The sequence below is a fragment of the Pipra filicauda genome, unplaced genomic scaffold, assembly GCF_003945595.2.
Source record: "Pipra filicauda isolate LSUMZ 115617 unplaced genomic scaffold, ASM394559v2 scaffold720_size194830_pilon, whole genome shotgun sequence".
NCBI classification, from domain to species: domain Eukaryota; kingdom Metazoa; phylum Chordata; class Aves; order Passeriformes; family Pipridae; genus Pipra; species Pipra filicauda.
The window spans coordinates 67,707-94,975 of NW_024104888.1; the positions used below are offsets into that span (position 1 = coordinate 67,707).

The 27,269-nt window shown below is 51.8% G+C and overlaps 3 protein-coding genes and 1 non-coding gene across 7 annotated transcripts in view; 1 reads left to right on the top strand and 3 right to left on the bottom strand.

Moving 5' to 3' along the window:
• The first annotated feature begins 10 nt into the window (after positions 1-10).
• On the top strand, positions 11-4,354 carry FKBP3 (FKBP prolyl isomerase 3). Its single transcript, XM_027723080.2, has 7 exons — positions 11-402; positions 496-597; positions 692-799; positions 1,328-1,463; positions 2,383-2,450; positions 3,315-3,412; positions 4,168-4,354. The coding sequence occupies exons 1-7, from the start codon at positions 292-294 to the stop codon at positions 4,220-4,222; spliced, it is 678 nt and encodes a 225-aa protein (XP_027578881.1). The 5' UTR covers positions 11-291; the 3' UTR covers positions 4,223-4,354.
• A 251-nt stretch (positions 4,355-4,605) lies between these two features.
• Positions 4,606-20,290, bottom strand: PRPF39 (pre-mRNA processing factor 39). 2 transcript variants are annotated; one of them, XM_027723074.1, is made up of 14 exons: positions 20,240-20,290; positions 16,513-16,865; positions 16,012-16,137; positions 15,301-15,419; positions 14,405-14,572; positions 13,523-13,685; positions 12,332-12,439; positions 10,235-10,399; positions 9,800-9,926; positions 9,441-9,709; positions 8,692-8,876; positions 7,324-7,398; positions 6,126-6,246; positions 4,606-5,262 (listed from the first exon to the last, which is right to left on the bottom strand). In XM_027723074.1, exons 2-14 carry the CDS (start codon positions 16,840-16,842, stop codon positions 5,212-5,214), a joined length of 2,007 nt encoding a protein of 668 aa, XP_027578875.1. In that variant the 5' UTR covers positions 16,843-16,865; positions 20,240-20,290; the 3' UTR covers positions 4,606-5,211. The 2 variants fall into 2 exon arrangements, with proteins under 2 accessions (XP_027578875.1, XP_027578876.1); XM_027723075.2 differs by lacking the exons at positions 16,012-16,137; positions 16,513-16,865; positions 20,240-20,290 and adding an exon at positions 15,547-15,907.
• LOC113988959 lies at positions 9,272-9,357 on the bottom strand. The gene has a single exon (XR_003541077.1). It is a non-coding gene; the product is annotated as a small nucleolar RNA SNORD127 (small nucleolar RNA).
• An 859-nt stretch (positions 20,291-21,149) lies between the features above and the next one.
• Positions 21,150-27,269, bottom strand: part of TOGARAM1 (TOG array regulator of axonemal microtubules 1) — a 29,003-nt gene continuing 22,883 nt past the window's right edge. For all 3 annotated transcript variants that reach the window (XM_039389355.1, XM_027723055.2, XM_027723054.2), the window contains exons 16-21: positions 26,810-26,936; positions 26,548-26,666; positions 25,693-25,882; positions 24,377-24,596; positions 23,793-23,879; positions 21,150-21,974 (exon numbers count right to left, since the gene is read on the bottom strand). In XM_039389355.1, the coding sequence (XP_039245289.1) occupies positions 21,721-21,974; positions 23,793-23,879; positions 24,377-24,596; positions 25,693-25,882; positions 26,548-26,666; positions 26,810-26,936 (997 nt within the window). In that variant the 3' untranslated portion in view covers positions 21,150-21,720. The remainder of the gene's footprint in view (positions 21,975-23,792; positions 23,880-24,376; positions 24,597-25,692; positions 25,883-26,547; positions 26,667-26,809; positions 26,937-27,269) is intronic.

A 27,269-nucleotide genomic window follows, 5' to 3' on the forward strand; every position in this document is an offset into this window, starting at 1 on the left:
TTTCCCCTTCGGGCGGCCGCCAAGCCTGAGGTAAATCCCGCTGCTCCTCCCGCCTCTCTTCTCCCTCAGGGCGTTCCCCCACTTCCCTGAGGCGGCGCCATTTTGTCCCTCCCTCAGCGCGGCCGCCTCAAACCACCTCAGGAGCCTCCGCCCGAGGGCCTAGGGGAGGGTCTGGAGGCGCCTCCCGGCCCTCCCCTTCCCCCTGGGCGTTTATCCCGGCCCTCCCCTCCTCCCTCCTGGGTCGCTTCCCAGCCCTCCTCTTCGGAGGAGGAGTAGGAGGCGGGTGGGAAAATGGCGGCGGCCGCGGGTCCGGCGCAGCCCTGGAGCGCGGAGGAGCTGCGGAGCGAGGCGCTGGCCAAGAAGGAGATCATCAAATTCCTGCAGGAGCACGCGGCGCAGGCGGTGAGTTCGTGGGGAAATCTAAATGGTTTGGAGCGCGTGTGCGGTGCGTTTTTGGAGCGGGTGTTTCACGGCTCGCACTCGTGCGTCTGGCAGTTCCTGGCGGAGCACAAGCTGCTGGGGCAGGTGAAGAACGTGGCGAAGACGGCGAATAAGGAGCAGCTCATCGCGGCTTACACGCAGCTTTTCCACACGCAGGTGAGGGGACGAGGAGGGGGGAACGGAGCTGGGGGGGGGTGGTCCTGTGGGGGTTGATGGTTGATGGATGTGGCTCTTCATCCTCCCCCCTCAGCGGTTCAAGGGCACGGACGGCGCGGAGAAGGCGGCGGAGAAGGCGAAGCCGGCCAAGGCGGAGGAGGCCAAGGGGAAGGCGGTGAAGGCTGAGGAGGCTGTGGAGGAGGTTTGTGCGACACTCCCGCCTCGTGTTTGTCGTGTGGGAAACCAAATTAACCAGGTCCCCTGTCTCAGGATGAGGGTTAGGTTGGGTCTCAGGATGAGGGTTAGGTTGGGTATCAGGGAAAGGTTCTTCCCCCAGAGGGTGGTGGGGCACTGAACAGGCTCCCCAGGGCAGTGGGCACGGCCCTAAGGCTGCCAGAGCTCCAGGAGGGTTTGGATGATCCTCTCAGGCACATGGTGTGACTCTTGGGGTGTCCAGGGATTGGACTGGATGATCCTTGTGGATCCCTTCCAACCCAGGATTCTCCAAAGACCTGGTTACAGCAAGAACTCTGGTGTTTGCACCCTGCCTTAACCTTAATCTGCTGCATTTTCCCCATACATTCCAGCCCTGCAGTTACCCACGAACACGCCCTTCACTAACAGTGCATGTCTTCTTCAATGCCTTAAACTAAGTGCTTGTTCTCTCTCAGACATAGTTGATCTGAAGCTATTTAACCCACCAGTCACAACGCTTATTTTACAACCTCAGGGGCCACCAAAGTATACAAAATCCATTTTAAAGAAGGGCGATAAAACCAACTTCCCGAAGAAAGGAGACACTGTGCACTGCTGGTACACGGGAAAGCTGCAGGATGGGACAGTCTTCGATACCAATATTCAATCAAGTAAGGTCATACACAGATGGGTGCACAGAGAAACTGGGGTTTGCTGAGTGCATTAACTGGGCTCCTTGAGCAGATCTGGGCAAGTGTTTGCCTCTGGAAGTGTCCCTGTGGGATTCCTGACAAACTGCTTTGTTGTTGAGCTGCTGGGATGTCCCTGAGCCCCCTCCCGGATCCTGATTTTCCATGAGGTAAGGCAGGGCAGTATTTTAGGAGTGGCTGGTGTCAAGTGACACTGCTGCATCCTGCCAGCCCTCCCTTCTGGCATTCTCCAGGCCTGGGAATGTGAAAAGCAGGGAGTTAATCAGGGCTGAAAATACTTGAGGGGAGAGCTGGAGCTTCCCTCTCCTATGGAATTCAAGCACCAGCAGTGTCCTGAGTTTCTCTAAATAAACATCTCAGTGTCCTTCTCTAGTAAATCCTTAAACATGGAGGCACTGGAATGAGAGGGATTTGAGTACTCTGGTGTTTTTGTGACAGATCAGAGGGGTTAGGAGTATGAAATGCTGCAGTACTAGAAAAGCTTTTCCAGAGTGTGTCCCACACTCAGAGGAACAGTATTCCAGAGTCACTGGAATGCTGTCTGGGACTTCTTGTACTTGTTTTATGTTCCCTTTTGACTTCTGGTTCCTTAATGTGTTTGTGACTTGTACTGTCACCTTTATTAATTCAGAAATGAGTCTTTGGGGTTTGAAAGATGCTCATCAGCTTTAGCTCTTGGTCAGCTTGAACAGTGAACGATGTTCACAGCACTGAATATTAAAATAATATTATAATGTTATAATAACATGAACACTAAAAAATAATATAATAAAATGATAAGAATGTATATTTATTCCTCATATGTATTTATAATTGTAGACAGCAGTGTGGTGTGTGCTGGAGTGATGTTAAAGCAAAGCAACACAAAACTCTCTTCCAGGCTCAAAGAAGAAAAAAGCAGCCAAGCCCTTGAGTTTCAAGGTTGGCGTAGGAAAAGTGATCCGAGGTGTAAGTACAGCATTGACAGCTCCCTCAGAATTCCAAAGGAGTTTCCTTCCCTGTGATTTATGACCGGGGTGCAGTTTTTGAGCTGCTGTTCTGTTCCTCGTGGAGGTAAAAATGCAACTTGCAAGGGTTTACACGGGCAGGATGTCCCATTATCCTGTGTCATTCCCCTGGGTAGCAGCGTGTGGAAAACACTCTGTGTTCCTTGGGACAAGCCCAGCCTCCTGCTCCTGTCAGTCTGCTCTGAGGCTGCCGGGATTCCTCTCCTCCTGTCCCTTGTTCCCTGGGAGCAGAGCCCGACCCCCCCCGGCTCCCCCCTCCTGTCAGGGGGTTGCAGAGCCAGAAGGTCCCCCCTGAGCCTCCTTTGCTCCAGGCTGAGCAGGAAAAAGGCCTTTCTGAGGGCCGGGACTGGCCCTGGGAAGGGGGCAGATCCCTGGGCAGTGCCCAGCGCTGCAGGAGCTGCAGCTGTCCAGGTTTATCCGTGTGTCCAGGTTTATCCGTGTGTCCAGGTTTATCCGTGTGTCCAGGTTTATCCATGTGTCCAGGTTTATCCGTGTGTCCCTGAGCCTCTCCCTGAGCTGGGATCTGGCGCTGCAGGAGCCGCTCGTGGGGACACGGGGAAGGGAGTGAGTCCTGGGGAGGGACAGGCACTACTGAATCCGGGTCTGGAACAGCCTGGAACAAGCACGGATCCACTGATCCAGGGAGGCTGGGCTGCCCCATCCCTGGCACTGTGCGAGGCCAGGCTGGACCGGGCTTGGAGCAGCCTGGGCTCGTGGAGGTGTGGGATTGGTGGGAATCCCTAGGAGCACATGGAAAGGCTGGGAAGTGCAGCTGTTGTGACACCCTGCTGTGCTGTCCTTGCAGTGGGATGAAGCCCTGCTGACCATGAGCAAAGGAGAGAAGGCCCAGCTGGAAATCGAGCCCGAGTGGGCCTACGGGAAGAAGGGGCAGCCCGATGCCAAGTATCCTTGTACAGAAACCTGGGAATGCTGGGTGGGGTGAAGTGCTGGGACAGGGATGTAATGGGGGGGTTCACTCATTACAGCAGGCTCAGAATATTCCCACTCTGAGGAAATTCAGTGCACTTGGAGGGTGGGTGGGATTGTCCTTTTGTTTGGAACTAAACCTTGTGCAGGGAGAACTTGCTGCTGTTTTCCACCTGCATTTTTAGTCCAGCTGAGCTTCCAAATAAGCTTCCAAATGCTTATTACTGACAGGGATACAAACCAGTGGAGTAGGGAAGCAGGAGGAGTGACCTGTAGGGTAACAGCAGTTAAATTTGGTTCTGGTTCTGGGATACAACTGGAGTACGGGATGGAGGGGGGATCCTGCAGTGTTTTACACATTCATGTTCTTTTCCCAGTGCTTTAGGAGGAAGAGGTTGTTCCCTGGTGCTGGAATCCTGTAATGCCAAGGGCTGCCTGGACACTGTTCTCCCCTGTAGCACAGCAGGACAGACTCCCAAACCTGGAGACCAGGCTTAGGGAATGAGGAGCAGGGTGTGTTAGTGGAGGTGCATCCATGGAACTGGCCCTGCGTGTCCCTGACAGCTGGTGCTGGGCAGCAGTGCAGGATCCAGCCCAGTGCTGGATCCAGGCTGTCCCAAGGCCAGTGACACCACAGGGACACAGGAGAGGGCTGTGAGTCCCTGCCCAGGGAGGGATGGGGGAGCTGGAGGATTTGGGGTGTTTTAGGCTTCCTTAACATGCCCCCCCAGGATTCCCCCGAACGCAAAGCTCTTCTTTGAAGTGGAGCTGGTGGACATCGAGTGAGGAGTGAATTCCCCTTGCTGCTGGGAACCCAGGGACTGGTGCTGGGGATCCAGTTCCAGCCTGGCCCTGTGGAAAGGGAGCGCTGTCCCTGCCCCTCTGTACAGTGACACCACTAAACCAGTTTGTACCCTCGGTGCCGTCCCTTCTTTGTGTCTGAGCTCCCCCACCCTCCCCTGGCGGGGCTGCAGGGCCACAGGGATCCTGTGGAATTCCACAGCATTCCCGCTCCTCTTCAGAGGTATCAATACCAGTGTCAGGCACTCTGCTCCCAGGGATCCAGGCGTTCCCAGGGCATCCCTGTGCCACAGCCCTTCCTGGGAACACCACGTGTTCCTACTCCCGGCTCGACCACCGAGGCAATCCAAGAAGGCTCAGAGCACGGCTGAATTCCTTGCTTTTATTACAAAAATGGGAATGATCACTTTGATCAAAATGAAAAAAGTTTTGCTCACACCGTGTACATGAAAAACTCCAAATACAAAAACCATCCCAAACACAGTTTGTGCTTTTTAGAAAAGAACCAAGGGGGTTTTGCCCCATGGGTGAATTCCTGACCCCACAGCTCTGCCAAGGCCTCCAGCCCCGCTCCGGGGTCAATCCCAGCACAGTGCCCGGCTTGGGAAAACTGTGGTGGCAGCTGGGGTGGGAGCAGGACGGCCTTGGCTCCAGCTCTGGGGCAAAACCAACCCAAAGGGCCCCAGCTTCACCCACCCAATCTATGGAATCGTGGGACCGACGGGAATTCCTCCGAAAGCTCCATAAATTAGTGCAGGGAATTAAAAAAACGCATTTATGGTAAATGAGAATTGTACAGAGACCATTTATCGGTTACCAGCACACAACTCTTCACACGTACCCCGTGAGCAGCAGCTCGGGTCACATGCAGAGGACCCGCAGCAGGTGGCACAACAGTTCTTTCACAGCCCAAAGTTAGAAAAATATATCTTTTTTTATTCCATCTGTCGATGTGCAGCACAGTGAACTCTGGCTCAGGTGGTGTGGTAATACTGTCCGTAGTTCCAGGCGTTCTGGTAGTTGTACTGCAAACACAGCAGGAGGGGCTCAGCCAGTGTCCCTGAGCCAGCACAGACCACCCCACACAGCTCCCACTGCTCCCAGCTGGGCACAGCACCCTTGGCAATGAGGGACAATGCCCCGCTCCCCCAGGAGGGATTTGTCTGCTTCCTGGAGCAGGATGTGGAAGGCAGGCAGGGATCTGGGATCACAGTGATCATGGAATAGCCTGAGCTGGAAGGGACCCCCAAGGACCATCCAGTCCAAGCCCTGGCCCTGCCCAGGACACCCCAACAATCCCCCCCCTGTGCCCCAGAGGATCATCCAAACCCTCCTGGAGCTCTGGCAGCCTTGGGGCCGTGCCCACTGCCCTGGGCAGCCTGGGCAGTGCCAACCACCCTCAGGGGGAAGAGCCTTTCCCTGAGATCCAACCTGAGCCTGCCCTGGCACAGCTCCAAGACTGGCATTCCTGCAGTTCTGTGTGTGAACATTTGGGGCATTTTTCCTGCCCAGTACTGGACAGTTTCCCAACTGGATGAGACTGGGAAGAGCACTGGACCTCGATGGGATTTAGGCATCTAATCCATTCCCAAACCACAGCTACCCCAGGGGCTGGTGGTTTGTGCCTCAGCTCCATCCCTGCTCTGCCCAGCTCTGCCCAGTCTAAACACCAGTTTTCACTAAGCCACTTCAACACAACTTCCATGGATCTAAAAGACACGTGGATGTGGCACGTGGGGACATGGGTTAGTGGTGGCTGTGGCAGTGCTGGGGGTGGTTGGCCCAACCTCAACCGTTCTATTCCAAAGTGCCATGCCATGGAGGAACAGCGAGCTCCATGCGCCCCCTGGGCCGTCCCTGCCCTGCCCTGGCAGCACGTCCCGGTTACCTGGTACCAGGCGTTGTAGTTGTAGGCCGCCTGGTTCACCTGCATGTCCCCGTCCATCAGCTGCGCCGACACCAGGGCCGGGTCCTCCGTCAGCATCTTCTTCTCGTCCGGCTCCTCGGAGCTGGGGGGGAATAACAGCTTGGAATTGGCATCCTGGATAAACTCTGGGGAAGTCTCCGTGTGAGAAGTGTTACATCTCATTAAACAGCATTTCCCAGCTGGGCACCCTGTCCAAGCAGGGACATGGGATTGTTTAGGGAAGGGCAGTGGTGCCTCAGAACAGCCAGGGTTTAAACCGTTCTGGTCCCCCCACTGAGACAGCAGTGCAGGTTTCTGCTCAGAGACCCAGTTATTTACCAGCCCTGTTTAGCTCTCCTGTGAAATACAACTCAAAAAGTTATTTTCCAGTAAACGTTTCCAATCCTGGAAGTGTCCAAGGCCAGGCTGGACGGGGCTTGGAGCAACCTGGGCTATGGAAGGTGTCCCTGCCCATGGCAGGGGGTGGCACTGGATGGGCTTTAAGGTCCCTTCCCACCCAACCCACTCCATGATTCTGTGAATATTTAATCCAGCAGTACAGCTCTAATTAGTGCACACTTTAAATGATTTTAAAAAGTGATTTTGCTCCTGCACCAGTGGGGTTAAAGCCTCAAAATACCTGTATATCCACTCAGAGACTAAATAACCCCCCAGTGTCTGAGGCTGTTCTCTGGACTATTCCAGAGCACTCCCACATTGCTGTGTCCCAGCTGCAGCCTGGGGTGCGTGTGTGTGTCCCCAGGGGTGTCACAGTGTGTGTGTGTGCCCCAGGGAGCGTCCCCAGGGGTGTCACAGTGTGTGTATTGTCCCCAGAGGTGTCACAGTGTGTCCCCAGGGACATCACAGTGTGTGTATGTGTGTGTGTGTGTCCCCAGGGGTGTCACAGTATGTGTGTGTTCATGTGCATGTACTGTCCCCAGGGCTGTCCCAGTGTGTCCCCAGGGCTGTCCCAGTGTGTCCTGTCCCCAGGGCTGTCCCAGTGTGTTCCCAGGGCTGTCCCAGTGTGTCCTGTCCCCAGGGCTGTCCCAGTGTGTTCCCAGGGCTGTCCCAGTGTGTCCCCTGTCCCAGGGCTGTCCCAGGGCTGTCCCAGTGTGTCCCCCCAGGGCTGTCCCAGTGTGCTCCCAGGAGTGTGTCCTGTCTCCAGGACTGTCCTCCCTACCCGTTCTCCGCCCGTCTCTTCAGCGTCTCCTGCTCCTTCAGCAGTGCCTGGTGTTCATCATAAGCATCCAGGAGCCTGGGGGGACAGGGGGATCAAACCCTGCTCACCACTGTCATCACAACATTTCCCACCCCTGAGCAATCAGCCTAAAATCTCCGCTTCGAACTGTAGAAGTACAACATTCTAAACCAAACCCCACCACAAATTTCAAGGAGTGATCCACCACGAGAGGGGAAAGCCAAAAGGCTCAGTTTGATTCCACAGCAGCTCAAATTCCCAACTTGCTCAACATTCCTCACACTTGATGCAGTTTTTATGAAGTTCCTTTATAGAGGAGTTTTCCAGAAGTTACTTGTGATTCTGCTGCTCCTTCAGTGCCTGCTCACGATCCAAAGCAGGACTGAGATTTGGGAATCAACATTTCAACACCAGAAATTAGTATTATGCAAAACTATTCCAATCCCAAAGCAGCACCTGCAGCCTTTTGCCCATCCAGCATGGGAAGAACAAGTATGTTCAGTGCTGCACAAAACAGTCCTGGCTAAAATTCCCACAAATAGTCAGATACCCTTTCCTCTGCTGCATCCAGACTTCCCCACAAAACCTGCTGCTTCTGTCAGTACTGCTCTGGGTGAAAACAGTGTCTCGTGCTCATTCTGTGCTCTGGGGTTATTTGGGAGCTGCAAAGCTCACTGGGTCTGGCCTGTCCCGGATCCCAAACCTGCAGTGAGTGGCTGCCATGCAGAGGCAGCAGGATTTAAGGACAGATGCTGTTAAAAACATACAGAGCAGAAAAACTTAACTCATGGTTAGTCCTGACGAGTTACTGAGCTGCAAAATGTAAATAAAAACAGGAGCTTGTTTTACAGAGGAAAAAGTATACGTAGTGTTGATTTAAAAACATGCATTGCTGGTGTATCCTCCCACATAAGTGTAAATAGGGCTGAACACGGAAAAATCCCACCAGGGCAGTTTTGGAAACCTCAAGCAGCAGCTCCCAGGGAACAGTCTCAAATGAGACTGTGTCTGTGTCACAGACATGTCAGCTCCTCTTTGGGGAGCACCTGCCTTCACAGGGCTTAGCAAGGGGAAACTACAGTAAGACCTGACAGGCAGTAAGACTTTGCTCTGTGAGGTGTTGAGCATTTCAGAAAAGAAGGGATAATTTTCTGAAAAGAGATTCCTGTTTAAAAATCTATTCCTATTCAAAAATCTATTCCTTTTTAAAACCTGGAATTTGGTTTAGAAAAGCCACTGTTCCTTAGCCAAGAGCACAAAGGAAACCATTTAAGAGATGCCACCACGCCACCCCTGCCCAACTCCTCCCAGCACTGTCCCAGTGACCCCACTGCACACAGCACATCTTACTTGTTCACATCAGACCCAAAATCTTCCAGGAACTCCACTTTTCTCTGGGAGAAGGTGATCCTCATTTTGATAGACAAGGCTCCATGGACAGCCTTGTCAAAGCAGCTCAGGATGTTCTCCTCGTTCTGCTTCAGGTCCCCACTGTACTCCATCTCCAGCAGGTTCAGGTACAGTTTGGTGTTTTCCTGTGCAAAGGGCGTGTCAGAAGGTGCCCCCCTGGCCCAGCAGGTATTCCACACTCAGTGTGTGTCACCAGTCACACACCACAACACCCACAGCACAAATACACACAATGACAGGCACCAAAGAGCTTTCCCTTCCCCCCTGGGCTGGTTCGGGTCACAGACAACCAGAGGTGATCTACAGCACAAACCCAGGGCTGGCACTTTGCTCACAGCACCTGCAGTGCCAGGTTTTCCTGTGCTCACACAAACCCACCCCCCAGTACTGCCCACACCAATCCTGTTCACCCTGAGAGGTGAACACACTGACAACAGCTAAGATTCTAAGGAGGATGAAGGGATGAAGCACACTGTGCTTCTGATGAGAGAAAAGAGTGCAAACTTCAGATTTGGGAACGTGGCAACATCAGTTTAGAGGGACTGTTGTCTCCATGCAGTAATGGGACATTACATACAGTTACAACTCCTGTCATCACCGTTGCCATGATTTTAAAACATGGTTCAGAAAGAGAGAAAAGCCGCGGGGTGGGGTGGGTTTTTGGTACGACAGCGAGAGGGAACACATACTTTGTCAAGTTCTATGGCTTCTGACAGCACTTTTCTTGCCTTTGGCAGGTTCTTCTGCACTTTGAAGAGGTGCCTGGCCAGTTTGATGGCATAGAAGGAGGCCTCAGTGATGGACTTGGCGTTCCTGACCGCGTCCTCCAGCAGGAGCTCGGCCTCCTCCATGTTGCCGTGCCTGCGCTCCAGGCTCACCCTGCGCAGGCGGATCATGGCCAGCCCCAGGATACACTCCTCAAAGGTCTTCAGGATCCTCCTGGCCTCCTCAATGTTGCCTGCAACACCAGCAGAGATGGTTTCAGACACGAGAGACCCAAGAGGCTGCCAGAAGCAGCCCCCCCTGCCCAGGCTGAGGCTGCCCTTACCCTGCTGCTCCTCGAAGGCCGCCCACAGCATGTGCACCATGGGCTTCTTGGGCAGGTGGATGGTGCAGGCCCTGCTGTACACGTGCCTCACGCCCTCAATGCTGTGGTTCTCCATGTATTTGGCATACTAGAGTTGGAAACAGAGCAGAGACAGCCCAATTTAAAGCTTGCATTTGCCTCTAAAAACATGCCAGAACGATAAAATTCTTTTGTTTAAACCCATTCAGCACCTTTATGGAACCACTAGACTAGTTTCTGTAAGGAAGGACGTAGAGAGGCAACGCAGTTGGCAAATGCAGCAGTCAAATCTGGTTGCAAGCAGACCATCTCCTAATGCAACAGATATAGTTATAGATGAACAACGTTCCACAGGGTACAAGGGTTAGTCACCAGGTCAGGTGTGCACTCAGGACAGCTGTGAGCTGCTTCCCTTACCTTGATCCAGAAGTCCTCATAGAGGGCACATGAAATGACACATCTCTCAAAGAGGACCACGACTCGCTCGTGAGTGCCATTCTCTATCTCAAACTCTAAGTACTCTTTCCAGTTTTTCAGCTGAATTTTCTCCAGAGGTTTTACATGAAAGTAAGGCCTCTTGATCTGCAAGAGTCACAGGACCAACAGGTGACTTAGGGACACACACCAGGGGCACTCACACAACCGACAGCCACGCAGCACTCAACCAACACCAGTCAATGACCAGGGCTCCGGTGACACCCCATCAGCTGCTCACACCAGGGTCACCCCAGCATGGACCCAGGGATTCACTGACAGGGACAGCCCACTGGAACATTGCTTTCCTAGAAAGCTTTTTGAGTGGCAGGGTTTACAGGTGCTGGGAAAGAACCCCACGTGGGTAATCCCTTGCCAACCTGTAACAGTGATGTTTATAAACAACAGTGAATATTCTCCATGGCCACCCATACAAGTAAAGCACTGTCACACATCCAGCCCACAAATCAAACTCAAAACCAGGCTGAGAATCATGACAAGAAATGACAGAGCACTGAACTGAACTTCCCATTCAACATTTACATCCAGCTGGTTATGCCAAGTCCATGAGTTTGGCAAGATCACGTTGTCATTGATGGCTACAACGGTGGGACAGAGCCCAGAACAGACAATTTAAACACTGCTCTGCTTGAATTTAAACGGCTTTGTCTGGCACCCTGCCAGAGATCCTTGGCTCTTCCTCACCATCTTTAATTTCACCTGGTTATGTCTCTCCTGTACTGCAATCCCCTCCCAGATCCAAACCCACACAAATGGATGAAGGACTTACAATAACCAAGGAGAAACATCGAGTTCTTCAGGGCCACCTGAAATTTAAAGCCAATCCCCCCTTCCTGCTCCCTGCTGACCTTTGCTACAGAACCCAACACTCTCTTGCCATTTTGACCAGCTCACAGGCACCTTGTTCCTGCTAAATAAAACAGGTCTGAGCTGTCCCCAAACCTTTGGTGACATCTCTGCTCACCCACCTCACTTCTGTCCTTTACAGACACGCTGAACTTTCCATTTCCAACTCCCCACAGACGCAGCACGTCGGTGCTGCAGAGCAGATGCTCTCTTGGTAGGGAAGCACTGCTTGTGGCCAGGAGCAAGAGGACACCCAGCTTCTCACACATTTCATGCCCAAAGCCACAGTTTCAGCTTTCTCCCAGGTTCCACAAATTGGTAGCTCAAGGTTCCCCAAGGCAGGAACCTCAGGACACGCTCTGCCTGCTCTGCCACAGGGAACTGGCACACAAGTCACTGGTGATGGGATCCCTACTGTGGTTTGGACTTCCTGGGGCTGATGGGGCATCTGGCCCAGCCCAACCAAGGGCAATAAAGCACCCACCAGTTCTGACATCACCTGACACATTAGGGAGTCTCTGTAAATCTGTCCCAACTGAGTAATACAATGTGCTCTTTAAAAAGAGAAAGTAAATTTAAAACAAGAACCATGTTTGTCAGGAAGAACATAAAGACTGAGGATGAAAACCTCGGGTTGTTTTTTTCAAATGTAATCCAGCTTAAATCTAAAAAGTTGTATATTTGCTGTGATGAAATGATTAGTTTAATTAATTATTTTTAATACATTACATGTAAGAAGTACATGTTGAGATGGCTACTGCTGGAAAACAAAAGTTGCCTGATTTCAGGGTTAAGTGTGTAATGTTAAAACACATAACCATACAAATTCCATTCTCCTTTTAGCACAGGCTTACCTTTCAATTGGAATCACTTCATCCCCTTATGACTGTGCAACACCCCAGAAGAATGAGGCAGCACTAATTCACAGGACTTACTGGCTCAGTAAACAATACTCCACATTGCCTCTTTCCAAACACCACTTAAAGGTTTCTAAATCAGCTGACAGCTGCCTCTTCACAGGAAAAGTGGCAGAGAAGTGAAACTCTGTTCCAACTGAGTCTGTTCAAAGTCTCCCAGCAGTTTAAGCTAAGGCCCAACTGTTGCACACAATTCCCAGCTCCCAGTCTCGTGTCCAAACCTCTTGCTCACGTTGGCTCACAACCCCCAACTTACCGCTTCCTCAAACGTCCACCTCTTACTGACTTCATGTTCATTGTGGTTAAAGATCTCCTGGTGGATCTCAATGATTCTGTGCCTCATGTTCTCTATCTCAGTGACCAGCTAGAACAGAATTGTTAAGAATGTGACACAGGCAGACACAGTATCCCCTTTGTAACTGCACTGTGTGTCAGCGGTGTGCAGCAATCCGCCCAGATCCATGAAATGTTGCCCTGAGCAGCCAGGGAAGGGCTGGGATAATGCCTGATGGAGCCTTGGCCCTTGGCACACACAACTAAATTGGTTTTCTATCTAATGCTAAAGCTGATCTGAGATTAAAGACGAATTTGGATGCAAGTCAACCTTGGATTCAGCATGTCTGTGTTTTCCCATCAGCAGTTCCTTCAGACAGCTCCAGGCCTTCATGTGCCTGTGACAGCCCTGACCCTGCCCAGACCACTGCTGAGCTTTCTTAGACCCCAGATCCCGATCTGTTAACCTGCAACAACTAACATTCATCCCTGAAGTTCTGGGCATCACCCCTTTCCTTTCCTATCTCCGCTCCTTCAACACCCATGGCCCTGTTAGCAGTCGAGCTGGAGGGCATGGTGTGCAGGGGACGTCCCAGCAGAGCTGAGGCAGTGCCCTGTGTGCCAGTCCCGGGGACACCCAGCAGAGCTGAGGCAGTGCCCGTGTGCCAGCCCAGGGTGCTGGGGCAGTGCCCGTGTGCCAGCCCAGGGTGCTGAGGCAGTGCCCGTGTGCCAGCCCAGGGTGCTGGGGCAGTGCCCGTGTGCCAGCCCAGGGTGCTGGGGCAGTGCCCGTGTGCCAGCCCAGGGTGCTGAGGCAGTGCCCCGTGTGGCAGCCCCAGGGTGCTGAGGCAGTGCCCGTGTGCCAGCCCAGGGTGCTGGGGCAGTGCCCGTGTGCCAGCCCAGGGTGCTGGGGCAGTGCCCGTGTGCCAGCCCAGGGTGCTGGGGCAGTGCCCGTGTGCCAGCCCAGGGTGCTGGGGCAGTGCCCGTGTGCCAGCCCAGGGTGCTGGGGCAGTGCCCGTGTGCCAGCCCAGGGTGCTGAGGCAGTGCCCGTGTGCAGCAGCCCCCGTGTGCCAGCCCAGGGTGCTGGGGCAGTGCCCGTGTGCCAGCCCAGGGTGCTGGGGCAGTGCCCGTGTGCCAGCCCGGGGTGCTGGGGCAGTGCCCGTGCGCAGGCCGTTACCTTGGCGGGGTCGGTGATGTCCTCGGTGCCGCAGGGCAGCTCCTCGGCGGGCTGTTCCTCCCCGCTGTGCCCGTTGGCCGCCGCCAGCTCCCGCCGCAGCTGCACAAACTGCTCCGTGGTCAGGAAGTCCCGGGGAAGGTTGTTCTGGATGTGCTCTTTAAACCTAAGGGCAGCCACAAACGAGTCAGCACCAATCTGGAGTTCGTGGTGCCACGCTCTGCCCGACCAGGGCACAGCAATAAATCCCAGGGGGGTTCTGCTCTGTCGCTCCAGAGCAACACCAGGAGTGCCCCTGCTGCCAACCCACACACCAAACACAACTGTCACCACCCATCAACCACAAAGGGGCCAGGCTGCAAAGAGAAACAGCAGCGTGGGGCACTTGGAAAGCCCTTGCCATGGAAAACAGACAGCAAAGGACAAGAAGGCTCTGTAGAAATAACAGGTAAGACTGTGTGTAATTTAACTGAGGTTGCTGGTTCCCCGCTCACCTCTCCCTACTAAAGCAGAATTCCACTATTTCAAACTCCACCAGTATTTCTCTTTGGTCAATTTAATTAATGTTTCACCACACGTGGGCATTGCATGAGAAATTAAAGCTCAAAACCACTTATTCTGATTTCTCAAAGACTTCCTCTCTTCTTCCTCACAATTCGAAGGCCTGTCTTTATTCCACAGTAGAACCTGTGAATTTACCTGAAACCAAATTCCTAAAATGTGCATCAGTACTTTAAACCAATCAGTCCAATCAGTAACTAACTACATAAAGCTGAGTAACCTTTCCAAGTTGTCGTGCTGAGTGAACACTCCCACCTCTCAGAGGCAGGTTAAGGTGTGCTTAGGAAATCCATGGCATTAACCGAGCCTTTGTTTCCCCTTTACCTCTGGAAGTGGTGACTGTAGAGCTGCGTGGGGATTCCCAGGATGCGGTCATAGATGGAGGTAACTTCCCTTAGGTTTCCCTGGTCATTTTCCCAGTTTATATACATTTCCCAGAGTCTGTCAGAACGGAAATCTGTCCCAGCAGCCAGGACTGCATGTTCATAGGCTCTGGAAAAGGAAATCACTTGTTTCTGGATGCGGTGACAGAACAAACAAGGAAAGTTCTGGCTCTTACTAAATGAGTATCCTCATTTACTTGAAAATACACTTGTATTAATAATTTAAGTTCTTCCAAGTATTTTCCAGCTATCTGTAGCAAAGTCTCTAAAGAGTCAGAAAGCTCATTTTTTTCCCTCCAGAACTACCCCAACAGCACAAATAAAGGCAATGGCAAAAGCCACTTGCAGGAACACGAGGTATTAGGAAAATTCACAATCTCTACCACTTCTCTCTTGTGCAGACTCTAAACCCACTGCTGCAGCAGTTTAACACCCAAAAGCTGTGCAGCAACCCTGCAGCTTGGTTCAGTTCCAGCTCAAGTGAGGTTTCTGATCAAACCTTAGCCCAGACTCTTACTCTAACCAGCACCTCTGCCAGCCACAGCACTCAGACACATCCCAGTCGCTGAAAACCTCCAAGGAATTAAATTCCAAAAATCTAATGGGTTCCAGTGCTGCACCAAGTATTTCTGAACATCTAGTCTGAAGCTCTCAAGCCACAACTTTTGCCCCTTGTACCACACTGTGCTGTTTCCCCCTTCTTAAGGAATTTGGCTTCGTCGTCTCCTGACAGTCCTCAAGGTACCACCAGGCTGTTGTTAGTTTTCCCCTTATCTAAATACATTAATCTGCTCCCAGTGCTGTGTAACTGTGGATCTCAGCCTGCTCCCAACTCACCCCCGGATGGTACTGTTAGTTTCGGGATCGGCAGGGTCCAAGGTCTCCTTTAGGAAATTTATATAATGTATCCATAGATCAACACTAAGAGGAATTGCCTGAAGCCCTCGGCGATACACCTATGAAGAGAACATGAGCTGTACTTCAAATCCTTAGTGGTGTCCTAAGAGAGAGGCAACACTGTGTTATCCGGTGAACCTTAGAAATACTAATTACTGGAATTTTGTTTAAATAATCTACCATTACCATTCGGGTGGAGGTTGGATAGAACATGGCAATGTTCTGATCTCCACGTGCAGAGTCTTGATCTTCAAAGCGCAGCGGTCCCTGCATTCTGACCAGGTTGTGTGGGCAGGCTTTGGGGTACAGACCATAGGGCACAGACCCATTAGAGCATCATTGACAGCGTCTGACCAAAAATGCAATAAGACGGAGCAATTGTGACCAGCAAACCAACTATATTGCTTTGAAAATGAGTAACAAACGGAAGTGACAGAAAAGCCCTGCCCTACTTGTTAAGCTGCAGTGTAATACAGAGGCTTGCACTGCAAAGCTTGACAAACTGTAGAGGTTTAACGCACCTGCCAACAAAGAGAGAGAACATTAGCTCCGGATGGCACAGTGTGACACGGGCACACACGGGGCAGGCACGGGCAGCCCGGTGCCAGGCTGGCAGGACTGGCAGGCCCTACGTGGTGCTGCCCTACGTACCTCGTCAGACTGCTTCACGTTGTCGTGCCGCTTCTCCAGGTCCGCGTACTTCTTCCAGTACCCGTAGCAGTACGGGTAGTGCGTGAAAAACCGGTCAAAGGCCTTCCTGGCCGCCGGCAAGTGGTTCTGTGGGGAAGGCACAGGGACAGCCATCAGCCCTTCCTTCCAGCACACCTGCCCGCTATTTACACAGCAATTATTAACACTGCCCTAAAACAACGCTCGTGGTTTGTGATCTCTGCTGACATCGAGCAACCTGGGCTATGGAAGGTGTCCCTGCCAAGGCAGGGGGTGGAACAAGACGGGCTTTAAGGTCCCTTCCCACCCAAACCAGGCTGGGATTTTACAGTTCTATGGCAACGCTGGCAAGGGCAGCTGCCTTAAGGCAGCATCCGTGACAGCCTGGTGTCCAGCTCTACATTTGCCACTGGAAGCCCACGACTTGTTTTAGTTTGGTTTGTTTATTTTTGGAAGGCTGAGGAGAAAGGGGCAGGTACTAACCTCCTGCTCTACATACTGCAGTAGATATACCCATCCTGTGAAATCCTGGGGATTGTCGTCTACTACTTTCCAGAACTTGTCAAAATCCGGAGGGAAGCCGGCCTCAATGTCCGTGGTCTGTAAGCTCTCAATGTTTGGGATCTCGCTCTCCTGCGTGCTCTCCTCGTGGAGGTCCGGGGAGCTGTCCGGGGACTGCTCCATCTCGGTGACACTCATGATCTCGGTGCTGAAGTCCATGTGCTGCTCCTGGGCCGCGGGCTCGGCGCCGGGCTCGGGGCCATCACTGCTCACTGTGGGCTGCTCCTCCTCCGTGCCCTCGGCGCTCTCCATGGCGCAGGGGGTGCTACCAGAGCCTGTGCAAAGCAAACAGCTCAGCACTCCTGGAGCAAGGACTCGCCCAGAGCTGGCTGGGAGGGAGCAGCTCAGAGCCTCCCAAGCGCTCCAGGCACCCTGTACTGCACCACAACCCTCATCACATCCCTTCGGGCACCAGCCTTAGTCACCACTAAGGAAATGTTAGTAGCAGTCAGATTTGTACATCTGCTCATGCAAATTGGTGTGGGTTTTCTAAAAAACTATCACAGGGAGCTATTGAGGTGTAAAAGTGAATCATTACAGTTTCCCTGTAGGAGTCCAGTGGAAGTTTATTCTAAATAATTATGCTCAAATCCCATAGAATCATTCAGGTTGAAAAAGCCCTCTGAGACCATAAAATCCAAGTTACCCCTGCCAAGGCCACCACTAACCCATGCCCCTAAATTCATTCAGTTCTCCTACTTCGTACAAATCAGTAATTTCTTTGTAAAATAAACAGGTGGTAACATGTATCTTCAGTGCTTGGCTTAAGTGACGACTTTGCAAAGACAAGAATTACTGTCAGCACCAGACTCAGTTCCCCTTGGTGAAGTCCAAATGAGCCAACCAGCACCAGAGGGCCACAGAAATGCTCAGGCTGTCCCTGACACACAGTTCCTTGATCCCACCCACACCCAGTGCCAGGCACTTCCTCCCACCCCTTGGGACAGACTCCTTCTTCCTCCAGTCCCTCAAGACAGACTCCTCCTTCCTCCCACTCCTGCCTCTGATCTCCCTGCCAGGAGCCACTGCCCAGCCCTGCCCTCCTGCAGCAGTGCCAGGCCAGCCTGACCTGGCTGTGTGCCTGCCTGCCTCGGCTGATCCAGCCTGCCCGCCTGGAGCTGGAGCGGGGGGCACTCAGCCCAGCCCTCTCCGTGCCCACCATGGCCAATGGATCCCAGGGAACAACAACATCCAGGGTACAACAGCCCAGAGCTGGGAGTCCAGCTGGGATAAAGACAGTGGGAGCCTGACACCCCCAAACACACTGCACCACTCCTGTTCCTTTGCTTTCCTCGGAGGAGGCGGCAAATACATTTTGCATTTAAAGGAGAAAAGAGAAGTCTCCATCCCATGTCTCTCCAGAGCTCTTTCCTAATTCCTGTTCCAGAGAACAGCCAGACCACTGCTTTCACTTCAACAAATACATTGATAAACCACCAGTGAAACAGCGGGAGGGAAATCCTTTACAGAAAGGAAAAATCTCTCTCCCTTATCTTCGGCAGCTCCAACATCTGGGATGACAGTTCATGTTTTCCCAGGAGTTCACCAAGCCAAGGAACTCCGGCACAATGTTAAAGGCTCCATGTGGTGTGCTCTGCTATTTTCTAATAACTAGTTTCTCAAAGTATTTCTGTTCTCCATTGGATACACCAGGTGGGAACCACGGGCTTGGAGCAACCTGGGATAGGGGAAGGTGTCCCTGCCCACGGCAGGGAGTGGAATGGGATAAACTTCAAGGTCCCTTCCATCCAAACCATTCTGAGATTCTATTATTTTGACAATGAACAACATTTCTAAGTTAATACATTACATATCAGAGCAGTATCTGTGCCTTTACCAGTGCAACATGCACAGAGCTGAATCACTCAAACAGCCACTGCTGTGCAGAGCTTACCTGGGAAGGGTCATAAAATCGAGGGTAAGAGGAGGGTGTGACACAAACAGCAGCCTCAGCACTTGGAAACACAGTTTAGAGGATGTTTACAGCTCTAAAACTTGAGGTAACTACTGACAGAGGTAACTAGTGACAGCATGAGAGGAAACGGCCCCATGCTGTGCCAGGGGAGATTTAGGTCGGATATTAGGAGACATTTTTTCATGGAAAGGGTGGTCAGGTGTTGGAACAGGCTGCCCAGGGCAGGGGTGATTCCCATCCCTGGAGGGATTTCAAAGCCCTGTGGATGTGGCACCTGGGGACACGGGTCAGTGGTGGCCTTGGCAGTGCTGGGGGATGGCTGGACTTGGTGACCAACCTTCACGATTCCATGATTCTAGGAACAAATGCAAGAGTTTTTAACATGGAATAATACAGGGCCTAAACTTATTCTGATGTGTAACAGATGTCTTCCCCCTCCAGCTGATTCAGAAGATGTATTCCAGCTTAAAAAACCAATCCACATATCGTCAGATTAGGAGGGTTAAAAAGGAAGAGGGAGAAGCAGCACTGGATCACCACACGTGGTCTGAGCTGCACACGAGGTTACAAACTGACTCCAAGTCTGCCTGACAGCTGTTCCAGTCCCGTCCCTGGAGCTGGGGCCTATCCCAAAAATCTGACAGCAATCCACGGTTTGAACCAGCCAACGGGATAGGCCATGCCCGGGCCACCAACTGCTCCAGCCCAGGGAGCTCCGTGGGTGGGCACAGGGCGGGGGCACACCAGGGAAACCTAATTCCAGGGGATTTTTTACCTTAATTCCAGGGTTTCTCACCCTAATTCCGGGCTTTTACCGTAATTCCAGGAGTTTTTACACCACTCAGGCTAAATAACCGAACTGGTGTATCAGACACCTACACACATCGGTATTAAATAATTCATATCAGCATGTTTCATTGACCCTGTTTCCAGCAAAGGACTATTGTACGCAGAACTGCCGCTTATAAACGGGAATGAACCAACGGGAAACAGGCAGGAAAAGCTGAAAGGGGCAGGAGCGGGAACGCGGAGCCTCATCTGAGCTCTGCCCACTCCCGGCGCTGATAAGGCGCTGCTGGAACCACCCGGGGCAGGGCCGGGAGTGCCCGGACCCGCGCGGCCGTGCCAGGACCGGGGTTGAATCACGGAATCCCAAAGCCACTGAGGTTGGAAAAGCCCTCCCAGCCCATGGATCCCCCTGTGCCCGATGCCCACCTTGTCCCCCAGCCCAGAGCACTGAGTGCCACGGCCAGGCCTTCCTGGGACACCTCCAGGGCTGGGCACTCCAGACCTCCCTGGGCAGCCCCTGCCAAGGCCTCACCACCCTTCCCACGGATAAATCCCCCCGACGTCCCTCCTGGCGCGGTTGGGGCCGTTCCCTCCCGCCCTCGGCCCCTCCGGGCCCGAACGAGCGATAACGTCACACACCCGAGCGGGGCCGGCACCGCGCGGCGGCTCCTCCAGCGCAGCGAGCAGGGACACGGGGACACACCAGGGACACCCCCCACGACAGGGTTCCCCCTAAGGCGGACCCGAGGCCCGGTCGCGGCCGCGGGAGGCGGCGGGGCCCACAAGGCGCATGGCCCGGCCCGGCCCCCGCCCCCCCCGGCCCAGCTCTCTACGGCCCGGCTGTCTCCGGCCCGCCAGCCCGCGGTCCCTCCCGCCCAGCCCCTCTCCCAGCCCCGCTCCCCGCTCCCTCAGCCCGCTGCCCCAGCCCCGCTCCCTCAGCGGTACCTGCCGGCGCCTCCGCAGCCGCCGCCGGGCCTCGCGCACCGCGCACGCGCACAGCGCCCCGCGCGCGCGCCCCGCCCGCCTCCCGCCGCGCCTGCGCACCAACCGCTACCGCCCCACACACCCCCCCCCGCCTCAGCCCCTTCCCGCCAAATGGCGCCGCTCCCCTCAGGAGCCGGGACGTGGAACTGGACGGAAACTAAACACATCCCTGTAGGGAAATAAATACAGCGCTGTACCGAAACACACCACAGAGTCAGAGAATAGTCAACGATGCAAGAGACCCTTAGGATCATTCAGCTTAATCCTCCCCTTAGTATCAAGACCGCAATCCTGAAACCAGCCCCAAACAGCTCCGGGATGGGGACTCCACCACCTCCCTGGGCAGCCCTTTCCGGTGTCTGACCACCCCTTTCAGTGAAGACGTTTTTTCTAATGTCTAATCTGAACCTCCCCTGTCTCAAGGCCATTCCTCCGCTCCTCTCTCTGCAGGCACGGCAGAATAGCCAACTCCACCTCACTACAATGTCCTGTCAGGGGGTTGCAGAGCCAGAAGGTCCCCCCTGAGCCTCCTCTTCTCCAGGCTGAGCCCCCCCAGCTCCCTCAGCCCCTCCTGCTGCTCCAGCCCCTTCCCAGCTCCCTTCCCTTCCCTGCACACGCTCCAGACCCTCCATGTCCTTCCTGAATTGAGGGGCCCAGAACTGGACACAGGATTTGAGGTGTGGCCGCACCAGTGCCAGCACAGGGGACAGTCACTGCCCTGGTCCCACTGGCCCCGCTGTTGCTCATCCAAGCCCGGATGCCACTGATCTTCTTGCCTCCCTGTGCTCACGTTCATCTGCTCTCACCAGCACCCCCAATCCCAGTTCTGCCAGCAGCCACTCCACCCCATTCCTTCACAGAAATACATCCCTTTACAGAAATAAATCCCTTTATTTATTTATCCCGTCGGGTCCCATGTCTAATGTGTACAGAGCTTGCGGCTGGGGAAGGAGAAAGGACCACCAGAATGGTGCCTCCTGCCCAGCCAACACTGCACAACTGCCTGAGGGGTTACAAAAATACGTGTTCTTCACAAACAGCACACAGAACACCGTGGTTCTGCATCCCTGTGCCCAGGGTTCTCCTCCACTCATCCGTGCAAAGCACGGTGCTGATGTGACCATGTGTGGTTATTCACCAGCAATCCAGGGGCCTGGGCTGGATCCTCCGAAGGGAAGCACAGACGGGCTGGAACAACTCCTCCATGGCCGTGCCAGTGGCAGGGAGGGAGCCGGCCCCACACTGCCCCGTTCAGCCAGGCTGTCCCAGCACAGCCCAGTTCAGCCCCACAGGCTGTCCCAGCACAGCTCCGTGGGCTCTCCCAGCAGCTCCCTCCAGCCCTGTGGATCAGCGACACAGGGATGTTCCCGCCTTGTCCCGCAGCCCCATCCGCGTGCCCAGGTCAGGCGGCTGGTGGAGTTTCACCCTCAGCGCCGGTGATTTTATGTTCCTGTCTCCAGAAGCTCTTCCAAACCCTTCCTGATGTGGGCTGGCTGGGCCGCAGCGTGGGCCAGCAGGCCGGGCCCCATCTGTGCAAACAGTGCTTTGGCCAGTCTGGCCGTGGCCGTCCGGAGGCTCCCACAGGCGCCGGGCACCGAGCCGCTGCTGGACGTGTTCCCCAGGAGGTGCCAGAGCACAGCCAGGACCTTCTGCTCCACAGCGTAGGGCTTCCGTGGGTACAGCTCCATCACCAGGTCTGCAACACAGCAGGGAGGCTTTCAGAACTTAAACACTCACTTAAAATACAATGCAGATGATTCCTTTCAGCTGTACACAAAAGCTTGGTGTTGCAACATCATTAGTGTTCTCCTAAAAAACTCCAGATTTCCCTACAGACACCCCTTTTATCCTCTTCCAGAAGTTCACACTGTAGCACTAGTGCTGCTGACAATTACCATTTTCCATTAAACTAAAACAAGTAAATGAAATAAAGGTTTTTTCAAGTTTTTTTCTTAGTTAGGATTCTCAAAAGGGCCTTAATTTCTCACAGAGGAACATCTGGTATTTCCAATTTCGCCTCTGTCTCAGAAATAAGCAGTAGGTATTGGAGTTAAAGGAAAAAAAGTAGCTTTGTATTGTAAATACAGAATCATAGAATGACAAAATATCCTAAGCTGGAAGGGACCCACCAGGACCATTGAGTCCAAATCCTGTCCTGCACAGGATATAATTAAAAATATTATATATATATATATATGTAGTATTTATATATGTAATATATATACAAATAAAAGAGGAAGCATTTTGTTCACTTGCACAATTACATCCCAGAATTATTTAGGTTGGAAAAGACCTGTAAGATCCTCAGGAATGAATTCGGTGTTTCATTTGTAAATGTTTCCCTTTCTGCCAGAACAGACTCTTCTGACATTATACAAATAACTCCAAAAAATCCCAGTAAGGGAGGAAGGGTTTAAAGGCTGCTGACGAACACCCTCGGGAAGCACAAACGTAGGGATATCTCAAGCACAGACTGTCCAGTGTGTTCTTTAGTTCCATTTCACACAGAACTCCTCTGAAAGGAAGCCAAGGAACACGTTTGGGTCAAGAGTATTTCCCCATAAGGACATTCCTTGTCTACTTAAAACACGAAAATTTAGCATTTTTCAAGAAATTGTTGGCTGGGAGGGTGGGGAGGCCCTGGCCCAGGTTGCCCAGAGAAGCTGTGGCTGCCCCTGGATCCCTGGAAGTGTCCAAGGCCAGGTTGGAGCAACCTGGGCTGGTGGAAGGTGTCCCTGCCCATGGCAGGGGTGGCACTGGGTGGGCTTTGAGGTCTCTTCCAACCCAAACCATTCTGGGATTCCTGGAAAGAGCATGAAAGAATTATCACTGGCAGAGGGAATGCAATTCCCTATTACAATTATAATATGCTTAAGCAATTCATACATCTTAATCCTTAAGATACTTAAATACATAAGGTATTTAAATGTAAATTAAACCCTTAAGGTATTGATACATATTTATACATTCCAGGTATTTATTAATATTCCATCTGAAGCAATAACAACAACAATAATAACAATAATTTATTAGTCGGATTATTATAATTTAAATTAATAATGAATAATTGTTATTGTATTATTTTTACATGCATAATGAAAATATGATATCCATATATAAATGATATAATGAATACATTATATATATTTAAGGAATACATAAAATATATTATATAATATATGTCTATCATATATATGTCTATCATATATGATATATTCTTATATTATATATTGTGTGTAATAAAAATATATACAATAAATATATAACAAAGCACGTGTTTCAATTATAATAAATGAATAAATAAAAGAAATAATTATTATTTTTATTATTGCCATCCTTTGTTTTGTCAGCAATAGCTTCAATTTACATTAAAGGGGTGAAGTCTGACAACTGCTGCATCTTATGCCCACAATCTACTGTGACAGAGGGGAAGATATAAACCACCACCCTCCCGCAATTAATTCCCCTAATTAAGATGGTAGCAGACAAACGTGCAAAGCAAACAGCCCTTTACCAGCCAGCTTTTCTGTCAGGTCTTGCTTGGCTTTCCCGTTCAGGAACTGGGCCTTTGTGCAGAAGGGCTGGAGGAGCAGAGAGGTGTCTGAAGGCAAAGAGCAAAACAGGGTTACAATCCCTAAATGGAAAACTCAACACAGTGTGGGAAAATGTAAACAAGAATCTTACTGATACCAACTTCAGAAATCACAGTCATAGATTTAGAGGTGTAAAAGCATAAAAACATATTATTAATAGAATCATTGGAAGGGGCCTTAAAGCCCATCCAGTGCCACCCCTGCCATGGCCAGGGACACCTTCCACTAGCCCAGGTTGCTCCAACCTGGCCTTGGACATTTCCAGGGATCCAGGGGCAGCTTCTCTGGGCAACCTGTGCACCTTCACCACAAAAAACAGCAGCTCTGGAAAAATAACCAAACCACCTACTGACAAAATACAGGATGACTTGTGTGGCTTAAACCCAATGATTTGTTACACAGAGCAACAATCCTGTGAAACTCTTGGAAAGAGTAACACCTTCAAATTAGAAGTTAATTAAAACACTTAAACCTCTTTGAAATTAAGAGAGAGTAAATTACTCACCTAAGTGCTGACACAGAGCCTGGATAACATTTGTGGCAGCTGCGTAAATCCCTGGATTTTTGGAGTTGAGGTTGTTGTCTACTATGGCAGGAATTAACATGTTGATCACAGGTGACAAATTGTCTTTGAGCAGCGGAATCATCTTGTGCATCGTCTCCAAAGCCACCTGGTTCACTTTGCTGTTGGAGTCGTGTAGGCGAGACTTGAAAGCATCAAAGATCTGGAAAAGCATCCAGACAGCACTCTTGGAATTAGGAACTAGTGTCTGGGATGGACAGTACATTTCCCGAGTTACTGTTACACTTCAATTGTCCATCTTGGCAAAACATGGCTCTGACATCTCCAGGGGCTGGAACTGGATGGTCTGTAAGGTGCCTTCCAACCCAAACCATTCTGGGATTCTGTGACATGCAAATACCCAAGATCATTTTTTGAGCAAATAAAGCAGCATTTGGTATATTAATACCTTAATTACTCAACCATCTCTCACCTCATCTGATCTGAATCCCTCCTGTGCAATGGACTGCAGGTAAACCAGCCGCCTGTAACTCCCTAGGACTAAAATTTCCTGCAAGCCAGGATTTTTGGGAAGACGTGGCTCTGTTTAGCACAGACAGTGCTTGAAAGGTTTCAAACCATTCACAGTTCAGATACTGGAAGTTCCACAGCAGAATTCCATCATTCCACACAAAGACACGGCACTGCTGGAGGATAAGCTTGGGTTTCCTTTCCCTGTATCTGTCTTTAATTTACAGCTGCTGGACCTCTTCTTTCTCCCAAAGAAAGGTCTCCTTTCCTATCAGACAGGATCCTCACCCTGAGCTTCTCCCACACAAACCAACCCACAACTCCACTTCAGAGACAGTTTTTCAGGTCTTGATCAATCCTTGCTGCTCTTTTCACAACCTATTCCAATGTTTTGATATTTACCCAGAAGTGGCATGAAAACAGCAGACAGGATTGCAGAAATCATGGAATCACAGCATGGTTTGGGTTGGAAGGGACCTTAAAGCCCATCCAGTGCTACCCCCTGCCATGGGCAGGGACACCTTCCACCAGCCTGGATACTTTCAGGGATCCAGGGGCAGCCACAGCTTCTCTGGGCAGTAGTTCAAAAGTGCTTTCTCTGAGTGAAAACTTCCAACTTGTTCCTCCTATTTACTTCCCTTATCCCTTTGTAGCTCCCCCAGAGCTCCCCTGCTCCTCAAAGCTCTCTGTTAATCATTCCTGTTCAAAGAGGGAGCCAAGATTTTTATCAGAAATCTTCATGACCCAACTTTAAAGACCTTTGAAATCCAACCTTTTCCTACAGTTACCTTCACAAGGTTTGCAACCACCAGGCCTGGACTGTTCTCTGCATCCAGCAGCAGCTGCCTGATGCCAGTTATCCTCTCTCTGAAGTCTTTGGCATTCAACAAACCCACAATATCTTTAACATACTCTTCACTTTCCAGGGCACTACGAGGAGCTGCTTTCCTTGGGACCTCACGGGCCTCTGTGGTGTCCCTGTGGGGAAGGAACACGATACTCAGTGAGCACAGGAGCAAGCTGGAACAGGAGTCTCATCCCAGACATTCTCTTCCCATCTAAGTGCAAATATCAGAAGGGAACAGAAAATCTGTCACTTTAAACACAGTGATTTAAAAATAAACCACCCAGTAGTAACTGTTGTTCCTGAAGTCCCACATCCATTCTGCTCCAAATGCAGCTGGTTTTGTGACCAGTAAGAGCTGGGAACTTCCCTCCCATCAGTGGGTCAAACCCCCCCAAAACTTACTGCAGCTTAACTCTTTATTGTCAAAGTACTTTGAAAACTGATCCCAGTGTCCAAGGCCAGGTTGGACGGGGCTTGGAGCAACATGGAAAGTGTCCCTGCCCATGGAAGGGGTGGGACTGCATGGGCTTTTAGCTCCCTTCTGACCCAAACCATTCCCTGATTCTTGATTCCACACTGTGAATTCCAAGAGGTTTGTGTGCTGTGTGTATTTCACAGGTGGTCAAGAGACAAATTAACTTCAAAATTACCAGTCACTGTATTTAAGACTTTAACTGGGACAGGTCAGGGTTTTCCTTTTCCCACAGGAATGTTTAATTTTCCCAGCCCTGTGTGGATGTTTCCATACTCTCTTCCTGGTCAATTCCTGCCAGGATAAACCACTGGAGGTCGTTACCTGTCCGGGACACTGAGAGCATCTCTGGAAGTGGGGGACGACCTCAAATGTCCAACACTGCCAGTCTGGGAACGTCTTCCTTTGGCTGAAGGTGTGTCCAGTGGCATCTCCCCCAGACCCTGCACGGAGGTACAACATTAATTCAGGGAATCAAAGAATCACAGGGAATTCTCATGGCTGCAGTGCTGGAGACTGTCTACAACTAAAGCCCCCAGAACACCTTTACCTGTCCCAGTTGCTAAACAAGAGCTTTCCCACACACCTTCTCACGTAGGCTGCCAACAGAGTCCTTAATGTAAGGCAAGTCCTTGGCTGGGATGTACCTCTCCAGGGCTTTCTCAAACTCAGGGTGGGCCATCATGCTGAAGAGCATCCTCCGACCATAGTACCTGCAGGGAGCAGAGCAGGACATCCGTGTCCACAAACAGGGACTGGCTCTGGAACTTGGGCATTATGCCGTGTAATTCCTAAATAGAAAAGGGCAGGAAGATTGGGTCCGGGGAGGGGAATGGAGCTGGGAAGGGGCTGGAGCAGCAGGAGGGGCTGGGGGGGCTCAGCCTGGAGCAAAGGAGGCTCAGGGGGGACCTTCTGGCTCTGCAACCCCCTGGCAGGAGGGGGGAGCCGGGGGGGGTCGGGCTCTGCTCCCAGGGAACAAGGGACAGGAGGAGAGGGAACGGCCTCCAGCTGTGCCAGGGGAGGCTCAGGTGGGACAGGAGGAGGAA